Below are 10,464 nucleotides of genomic sequence, written 5' to 3'. Positions count from 1 at the left end.
AGAGAGAGAGGAGAGAGAAGAGAGAAATCACCTACCCCCCAAGAGCCAAGATTCTAAGATTCTGGCTATATAATTCCTAATTGACGAAAATCCTGGTTAGTGGAGGATAAAGCAAGGATCATTGAAGTGGAAACTTAAAGGCTCTCTGGAAAGTCAGTTATGTTGGATGGTGTTCTGTTTCAGTGAAACGTTCCTTCACCGATCTGCCCTAGTCTTTCACCTGTGTCCACTTCAGGAAAACACTCCTTCACGTGCTTGCCCCAGCAAAGCACCATCCAACACAACTGACTTTCCAGAGAACCCTTAAGGTTCCAGTTCAGATCATGAAACAGATTCTGAGTCCAACTAGCAAATCTTAGACAAGAAAGCAGAGGGCTGAAGGGAATGTTTGCCTACAATGAGAAGCTGTGGATCTGAGGCAGATGAAATGAGAACACAGGGTCGGAGGAGCCAAAGGCAGCCTCAAAGGTGAGCAAGAGGAGAAGTTTCCTCAGAAAGCCACCAGGTGGTGCCACCACTTCAAACCCATATCAAGTGTCTTTTAGGGACTGACTTGGGTGAAAATCCAGTATGCGGATACTTGTCACTCTACGTCGTGTTAATACCTTGGGGACAGGACATAGGGGGTTCAAGGGGTATATATAATAGAAGAACAATTCTAAATACCAATTTTGTCAATGACTTACACACACACACACACACACACACACACACACACACACAAAGCACAGATGTGCAATAGCTACAACCCTCCAGAGAGCTGCTTTTTATCCCTTTCCACAGTTGTATCCCTAGGCTGGACTGGCAGGGCTACTCACTAATGAATGAGCAAGAATAACACATTATACACCATCAACCTAACACAGGCTCCCATAAAAGCATCCTAGAAATTTGGCCAGGGCTATTACAACGGAGGCCTCTGGAAGAAGTGCAGATGCATACCCAGATATATATGCAGGTGTGCATGCTATGAAGTGACACTCGTTCCTTCGCCCTCACTTCTAGCTTCTCATTTTCCTTAGGAAATATCAGCTCTGGTGATAACCAATACCTGCCACACAACATTGATGCTTCCTGTTAACTCTTCCCTTGTCAGTCCATAAAAGTTAGCTCTCCAGGTGAGATCAACATGGGATTCTAAATGGATCAAGGAGAATCTGACACAAAATGCCACATTTTCAGATACCTAGTTAGCCACAGGGAAATTCACATTTGAAAGGAAAAAGGCCTCCTCCTTTCTACCAGCAAGACCACAGGTTTTGCATAGACCTTAAATAACAGATCACCAGGAAGCCAAATGAGTTTGTCTGGTTTTGCTTTGTGTGTGTGTTTTCCCCCAAAGGGAAGAACAGAGAGCAGCATTAAGCACTCTACCACTGAGCTAAATCCCCAAACACTTTTTGCATCCTTTGTTTACAGATTATTTTCAACAAAGAGCCCAAGGCCTTCAAGACCCATGCCAGCCAGGCATGGTGGTGCATGCTTGGAATCCAAGCATTCGGGAGACTGAAACAAGGGAATCGCTAGTGAGCCTGAGGCAAGCCTGGGCTACATACGGAGACATTGTCTCCAAAACTATTTCCCATGCCATTGAGCCTCTGAGCCACCATGTGCTTTCCACACCAGCGTGTGCATATCTCCACACATATGCACATGCTCTTCCCCTCCCCCAGAGTCTCATGAATCAGTTCAAGGGGCAATTGGTCCGTTGGTGTATTATCCCAGGCAGCCAAGATAAACGATGAAGAAATGGAAGCTTTAAAAAAAAATACATTTCCATTTCAGGAAAAGTGACAGGAAGGAGTGGTCACTTGGCCAGATTTGTTTAGGGATCCAAATGACCATTGCTGATACAACAACAAAAAGAAGGCTACACATTAAATTCTTTGGATAGCTACAGGTAGTAGTCTCAAATGGAGAGCACTTCTGTGTGGCTAGCGTGAGGCCCATATTAATGTGAAGGGCATGCAAGTACCACCCATCCACATGCAAAATGATCTCTGAAGGTTTCCATGCGGATCTTGAAAGCAACATTGTGTCACCAGAGGCAGAGCATTTATTGGTCCTTCCATTAAGGAAGGCTTTGAGTCAGATCTGTCGGGAGGATTAAATGTACCAGAACAGAACTCACAGAGCAATGTTCAATAAAGTCAGATCCACATATCAGTACAGGGAGCAACCGTCCCCCCATCCTCTCTAGAATCTCATGTGAGACAGATGATTTCACCTCCCAGCATCAGAGCTAGACCTGTTACCAATAACATCTTTAAAACTGTCAGATCCTTGAGCATTTATCTCTGGAAAGGGTACTAAAGTGCAAATGCATAACCTTAAATAAAGATGGTAAGAAGCAGTTTATCTTTCAGAAGGCAGATGCCAAAGTAGCAGAGCGGCTTAAAAAGATGATTATAAAATACATTTTGTATCAGAAGAGCATAACAATAACAGTAGTAATAGCAAAGGGTAAGAAATGCACAAAATACAATAGACACTTACCAAACACTGAATTCATGATAAACTGGAAATAGAAACAAGGACACATAAAGCCAACCAGAAACCCACGGAGTGGCTTCACATTAAGAATGACAAAAGTAAATAAGAGATATACCCCCACCTTGTCCTTTAAAGAGATATAAGGAATGGACAGTGCTTTCTCAACGTTTCCCATGTGGCATATAGCCTGAAGTGCTTGCAGGCAGGGCTACTGGTTTTCTAGTCTTTGTACAAGTACCAGGCACTAGATAGGGTGCACAGTTGGCATGCAATAATCACATGCTATAGAGTGTTCACTGGTGTTCATCAAAAAAAAAAAATTTTAAGGAACAATGTCCAAAATCACAGGCAGGAATGAAGGGAATGGCAAGACTCAGCTTCCCTGCTTGGCCTGCTAAGACTAGAAGCCAGAAGCCCGGCATAAACCTGGCCTTCACCTAAGTCAGTAAAGGATAGACCACAGCTTGGAAATATAAGTCGTTCCATGGAGAAAACTGATCAGGAGTTCCTTCTGCAGATGAAACCAAATGATTTTCATTTTGCTTTGGATTTAAGTAGAAAAGAGCATTCAGATGTTTAAAACCAACTGTTCATCTTTGAGAACATATTTGCTTGTAACTGTTAAAACTTCCATTTTGTCCAATTTTGCTTCTCAACACATGTTTTGAACATTGGGAAAAAAACCTACAACAACAACAGCAGCAGCAGCAGCAGCAGCAGCAGCAACAACAACAACAACAAAAACATTCCCTTTGTCTATTCACAATCTATTTCGGGAGGGCCCATCCTTCTGTATGGACTTAATGACAGAAAAAAAAAATTACAAAATAAGAAGTCATATCTGGGTCAAAGGTTCTGTTACCTGTGACCTGAGGTGGAAACAGGGTTCACCTACCTAATATTCTAGAGGCTCAAATGGGCTCCTGATGGCTGCCAAGCCACCTGGGATGCTTGGCTTTCTCTCTGAACTCTAGCTGCATTTGCCTTCTTCTCAAACTATAAACCCAACGAGTGATCCTTATCACTGCGGAAATCAGCCTTAGTAACTACAAATGTCACAACTAATGCTAGCCATGCCCTAATACCCTCTGTGCTCCTACCATTTCTCGGGTTATGAAGGGTCTCCCTTAGACTCTGAGTTCTTCTGCCATTTTTCAGGGGGAAGGCAAGCCTACTCCAGACCATCAGGTCCTAAAACCAGCCTGTCTGCAACTGCCACAAAGTGAGGAATATCACAAACTAGAGTAACAGCTGGGTACAGCTAGGTAAACTCCTTCAGCTAAGTCTGTCTCAAGTTCAGGCCCCAGTGGCAGGGTTCAAGTTCAGAGTCAGAACCAGATTTGAATGGCCTCTTTCCTCATTAAAACCAATTCCAGGCCTGAATCAAATGACCAGGGTCATAGAAAGAAAAGAGACCTCCCATCTTTAGCTAAGTGGAAGGGAATTTTGTGGTTTCTGCTGAATTCTCACAGGGTTCAAGGTGGGATTACAAAGTAGATTCACATACCTGGGGAAAGATCCCACACATTAGCAAATCAAAACGGACTATCAAACCCGAAGAAAGAGTTCCTCTTTTGATCATGGCTATGAAGAAATACTGACAGACTGCAACATCTTAAAGGTTTTAAGAACAACGCTTGCTGGAAACAAAAGGGGAGGGGTGGACTTCAATAACTGACGTCCAAAAACTTGAAAAATTTAGACAGAAGTTTAGGAGGAACTAGAGTGATCCCTCACAGATTTAGCCTCAGATCTTTGTGTTTGGGGAGGGGGAGGCATTTTGTTTTTGTTTTTGTTTTTCATTGATTTTTGGGTGGGAAAGAAACGTAGCTTTTGAGATCAATACAATGAACTATTTATCTGGCCTGACAAGGCCAATCAGTCTCCACCACACACACTGTTTATTATAAGGAGGAACAAAATAGTGTTAGTCTTGATGGGGTGGGAGAGGACCAAACAGCGCACATCCTGGTGCACAATGCCTCCCTTCAGCTGGGAACTGATGTTTGGCCCAGGTGACCCCAGAGGTCAGTGTGAAGCCTGGAACAGAATGGAGATGAGCTGCTATGGGCTTCCTAGTTACAGGGTGCCTTTGCCTGTTCAGGTCTCGTAGTTACTGGCACTTAGCATGGAAAAAGCCCCAACTACAAAAGTTTGTCTTAAACCAGCTGTAGGGCTAAGGTAGAAGGCCTTACAAAGTCAAATAAACTACACCCTTAGAATTCATTTTTCTAGTGAACAAGAGATTCCATTTGGGGAACTCAAAGGCCAGAGTTGTGGTTCTAAAGAAACATTATCTGCAAAGTTCTAGTCTATTGTTGAGGTAATTTCACTGAAGCCATACAGATAATTACCTTCATTCTTTGCCTTAATTATTTCTTTATCTTGTGAAATTAATTATGCTAAGTCTCATACTGACTTGATAAAAAAAAAAAAAAAAAAAAAAAAAAAAACAGGTGTGACCAGAAAAACCTGACTTAGTAGTCACTCTGCATGGGATCGCTGGACCTACTGACTTGAGAAGAGTCATGAAGGGTACAGCTCACAGAAGCCATACGACTCCAGCTCTTTGGTCCACAGTCCAAGCCTCCTCAGAGCTTTGGGACTGTGTGTAACCAACTTGGGCATCTAGCCAATATTTCATGTGAATAATTCAAAATAGGAAATGGAACCCAGAGCAGCTGGAGGGGGCAGCGGAAGAGCCAGGAAGGGAGAGAGACACAAAGCCAATGTCACCAGCACTAGGATCAATGGGTAGTTTATTGGGCAAGTTCTCACGTTGTCTAAATTTTATGAAAGATTAGCTGTTTTTCCCTGTGGTTATGTAAACTTGCATTTTTCCCCTTGTTTATGGAACCCTTTGCTAATACATTTCTTCCTGCTGGTTTTGAAGAGCTCTCAATTCCTTTTTAAGGATGTAATAAGCCCAGGAAAAGAGGGCAGCTGAAGTCTAACCTTCTGCAAGTATGCTCAGCTCACTGTGGACCCTGCCTGTTCCAAGGTCAGAACAGTCCAGAACTGAGTAGCGTCCTCTTTGAACTCTTAAGATTCTCTTTCCCAGCACTCAAAAAATAGTTACTACCAGCGCAGGTGGTGAACAAAGCAGTTTTAATAAATTAGTACCTGAAAGTGACTTAATGTCTCAACAAAGGGGAAAACAATACTGATTTAAGATTTAGAGGTTAGATGATATACTAGCTATATCTTTGAACATCCCTCCTTATAAATACAGGGAGGCAGGGTCTGTGTTTAGAGAGTTGTACAGTTTAAAAGACGGATGCTAAAAGAGTGTATTATAATTCAAAGGTGGGTATGGACCGACACACTCCTATCAGCCTGTACCTTATCATTCTGTAGATTCACCTTTCATCCATAAAAATAGCTATGAAGGTTGAAGCTAAACCCTTAGAAAAAGCATTTACAAGTTAGCTCAACTTTCTTCTGGAAAAAAAAAAAGAATTAACTCTTTTTACCACTCGTGTGTGTGTGTGTGTGTGTGTGTGTGTGTGTGTGTGTATACAAAATTTATACTGAAAACCAGAAAGGCAAATTCCTTAGCTTTTAGGTAATGCTTAATTTGACATTATGCATACAAGGGTTTTCAGATGTGCCCATGTATAGGGAGAAAGGTCTCCCACTTTGCCATACCTCGTTTATTGGTTCTTAAAATGGTTTCAGAAGAAAGTAGAGAGTTTCCACTGGATACATCGTGCATGGGTTTCTCTGGAGCTTTGTTAGAGAGAAGGTCTTTCTTCATATCTTTCTTTATTTCCTGTAAAGATATAAGAAGGGAAGAAAGTATTTATAGGTTGAAGTTTGGGGTACCTCTTTATCTCTGGTAATAAACCACAATAATGCCATATAACCACAATCCAACATTTGACAAACACATTTGAATTTGTATTATTTCCTTCTTATATTTGTTAAAAAAAAATACCTAGTTCTGTAAAGTGTAATAATGTCTATATAGTAAGGTTCCCTTATACAACTGGAGCCATTCCATGTGACCATCAGGAGAATGACTGAGATGTGAATGCCATCACATAGCTCTAAATTATGGCTGTTTTTACTTTTTTCAACTACGTCAAGCCTCAACCAAGTACATGCCCTACTTCAAAAGCTCTGGTTTCTATTCTTCTCAATAAAGGTTTAGCAAAACTACATCCACAAACCATCACCATGCTCATAATTATACTAAACTCAAAAGATAATTTAAATGCATTTGTAGTCCTCAAGTCCCTCAAGATTTTTAATTCCTGACCAGAGAGAGGGTAGAGAGAGGGGGAGGATAAGAACTAAATGACAGATAAAAATAATGGCTACCAGCTACCCCCAGTTTCCCTGCCCACACTGCTATACACCTCCATTCAAATCCCTGACCTTCTGTACTTTTCCCCCATCTCCTCCCATATCTGAACCGGGCCCCCCTTTTTTTCCTCCTCCTCTCTTGCTCCCTTTACTTCCTGAGATTTTTTTTCCTCAGGAGTCAGATATAGCTGTCCCCTGAGAGCCTCTGCCAGAGCCTGACCAATACAAATGTGGGATGCTCACAGTCAACCACTGGACTGAGCACGGGGTCCCCAGTAGAGAAGTTGGGGGAGGGACTGAGGAGCTGAAGGGGTCTGCAACCCCATAGGATGAACAACAATATCACCAACCAGACTCCCCACCCCACCCCCGAGCTCCCAGGGACTAAATCACCAACCAAAGAGTACACATAGAGGGACCCATGGCTCCAGTCACATATGTAGCAGAGGATGGCCTTATCTGGCATCAATGGGAGGGGAGAACCCTTGGTCCTAGGAAGGCTTGATAGATGCCCCAGTGTAGGGGGATGCTAGGGTGGTGAGGCAGGAGTGGGTGAGTGAGTGGGAAGGGAAGTTCAATTCCTAGGACACACAAGAGAGAACCAACTCCAGAAAGTTCTCCTCTGACGTCCATATAATCGATTGATAGATGCAATTTTAATAATCTGGGTATTTGGGCTGAGGCAATGGCTCAATGAGTAAGAGTACTTGCTCTGTAAGCATGGAAAGCTGAGATAGAATCCCCAGAACCCATGTCAAAAGTCTGGTGTTGTTGTATGTGTGCTAGGAACTCCAGCAACACATTAGGGGTTGGGGAAGAGACAGGGCAATTGATGGGACTGGCTATCCACCAGCCTAGCACCAGGTTCAATGAGAGACCCTATATCAAAGGAATAAACCAGGGGACTGGAGAAATGGCTCAGTGGTTAAGTGTATTGTCTGCTCTTACAGAGGACCCCGATTCAATTCTCAGAACCTGCATGGCAGCTCACAACTGTATCATTCTAGTTCCAAAGGATCAGCCACCCTCACAAAGATGTAGGCCAAACATCAAATGTACATAAAAAAATTTTTAAAAATGAATTACTTTAAAGGAATAAAACAGAATGATTGAGCGTGTGTGTGTGTGTGTGTGTGGAGAGAGAGAGAGAGAGAGAGAGAGAGAGAGAGAGAGAGAGAGAGAGCTGAATCTTTTAAATCTGATGCAAATATAGTCACAAGCTGAACATTCCTTTTATAAAGCATGAACTGCTACAAATGCAAAACTTTTTGAGGTTTCCACACCTGACCCCATGTGAATGGTTATAGTTACAACCAGAGGTGTGCTGAAAATCATGTGTTAAATTGTTCTCAGCCTATGTGTATATAAGAGGCACAGATTATTTATTATTTTTGTGTGTGTGTTTTAGATTTGGAACTTAACTGTATGGTATCTCATTAGGTATATGAAAAGATCTCCCCTCTAGTCCTGAAACTGAAATGGTTCTAGTCCCAAGTACTTTAGGTAAGAACATACATACTCAACATACATTTTATATTGCTCTAATAACTTAGATAATTCTTTGAAAAAAATCGCTAATTGCTCAAAATCCAGCAAGTCATGTCTGCACTTGTCTGAGCCCATGATCATAATAACTTAGTTACAAAACTAAAGCTGAGGGGCTAGACCTGAAACAAGGCTGACTGGCAGGAAAGACTCAGATGAAGCATGTATGCTTTCAAATCAACTGGGTAAGAACTTAGGTTGGTCCCCTTGACAAAATGAGTCAGAAGGCTGAGGTAGAAAGAAAACAACAATGCTTGTCAAAACATTGCCTCTGCCCCTAAGCCAATCACTAGCTTCCTTCACAATAGCCTCACCCTCTGTTGCTCCTTTACCAGGGCCCCACCGGAAACCAACAACTGGGCTAGGGCTCTGCCCGCCTGAGAGCTTGGGCTGCCATCCCTGAGCCCTAAGGAGGCAGAGCTCAGTCCTACACCAACAGCAATACCTCTGCATATCACACAACGCTGCTCATGTGTGTGTGTGTGTGTGTGTGTGTGTGTGTGTGTGTGTGTGTGTGTGTATACAGGGACACCCACCTCAGCAGCCCCCAGCACCTGCTACAACAGCAGTTGCTGGTGTTTCCTGTAGCCCCACAGGCAGATGGCATCAGGGGACAGACAATCTGCAAACACTGTCTGCCTAAGCCACATGATGGCTGCCAGCCGGCTATGGCTCTTGAAGACAAGAGAACGAGCCATCAAACACACTTATTTCTCTAATGGTTGCTAACAACCATCCACCTTTGCTATGGAGGAATTCTGAGATATTCAGTGGACCAAGGTAGCAATATTACCCTTCTGTCAACAGCATATATCTGGGATAAGGTAACAAGGAGAACAAAGATTGTGGTTGCTAAGATAATCAGTAGAAGAAGTCTCAGAAGCTAGGGTTCTCAACAGTGCACAGGTCCCAGTGCTGTAAGGCAGCATATCATGAAGCCTGGTTGTGAAGAACCAACCTATCAGAAGCAAGTGGAACAGAAAGAGAACTAGAAGCTTGCCTAGACACACCACAGTCCTTTGTCTCCCCACCCCCACCCCATGCTTGTTCATATTTGACTAAAGTTCTTAAGTTGTCTCTTAGGTTGAGGATACTTTTTCCAGAAAACAAAAACAATTGGGTAGATGATAAGGCAGCAAACTCTGAGAGCTCCTAACCTGAACAACAACTTGGCTCAGTGCAGGCTGTGGAAGGCCCTCCTCCAACCACTGCTTCTCATAGGGGAGGTCTATTCTAGTTGGCATCCCATTATCTGTCCACTTACCCTGGCTGAAAAAGTCAGCATTTATCCCCTCCCTATCTAACAAGTCTTCCAGTCTGGTTTGACCACTTCCTCTCTCTGTTTCTCTCTATTCTTCCTCTATTGTCTTAAAAACAAAGATTTACAAAAAAAAAAAAAAAAACATACAAAAAAAAAAAAAAAAAAAGCCTTAGATATTTCTCCAAAGGAAAAGTACAAATGGCCAATATGCTTGTGATAAGATGTGTGGTCATTAGTCATTAGGGAAATGGAAATCAAATCCACAATAAGGTACCCCTTCAAATTGCTACAACATCTTGCATTGAAGGGGGAGGGGGAAGGGGAGAAAGAGAAGATGAGAAAGAGACAACAGGAACTGACAAAAATTTGGAGGAAATGAAGCCCTTCTGCGTGGTTGAAGAAAATATAGAATGGCGAAAGATGCTGTAGTAGTTCCTCAAAGTTAAAGAGAGACTACCACAGGACCCAACAATTCCACTCTTAGGGATATACTAAAAAAAGAAAAAAAACCTGAAAGCAGAGATGAAGACATATAGGCGCATGACAATGTTATTCCCAGCATTATTTAGCCAAAATAAGGAAGAAACTCAAGGGTTATGAGCAGATAAATGGATATGCAGGCTGTTGTAAACTATAAAATGGAATAGTACTAAGCCTTAAAAAATGAATTTCTGATATACAACACAACACAGATGAACATAAAACATGCTAAGTGAAATACGCCAGACACAAAAAGATAAATACACGCCGGGCATGGTGGAGCATGCCTTTAATCCCAGCACTCGGGAGGCAGAGGCAGGCGGATTTCTGAGTTCGAGGCCAGCCTGGTCTACAGAGTGAGTTCCAGGACAGCCAGG

The 10,464-nt window shown here is 42.6% G+C and overlaps 1 protein-coding gene across 7 annotated transcripts in view; it reads right to left on the bottom strand.

Annotated features, from left to right (window-relative positions):
- The window catches only part of Sh3kbp1 (SH3 domain containing kinase binding protein 1), a 341,291-nt gene that overhangs the window by 204,703 nt on the left and 126,124 nt on the right, over positions 1–10,464 (bottom strand). For all 7 annotated transcript variants that reach the window (XM_021188708.2, XM_029534111.1, XM_029534114.1 and 4 more), the window contains one exon: positions 6,142–6,265. In XM_021188708.2, coding sequence (XP_021044367.1) covers positions 6,142–6,265 — 124 coding nt within the window. The remainder of the gene's footprint in view (positions 1–6,141; positions 6,266–10,464) is intronic.

Source organism: Mus pahari, chromosome X, assembly GCF_900095145.1.
Source record: "Mus pahari chromosome X, PAHARI_EIJ_v1.1, whole genome shotgun sequence".
Classification (NCBI taxonomy): Eukaryota; Metazoa; Chordata; class Mammalia; order Rodentia; family Muridae; genus Mus; species Mus pahari.
The sequence above is the reverse complement of the archived record's forward strand: the minus strand, read 5'-3'. Positions and strand labels throughout refer to the sequence as shown.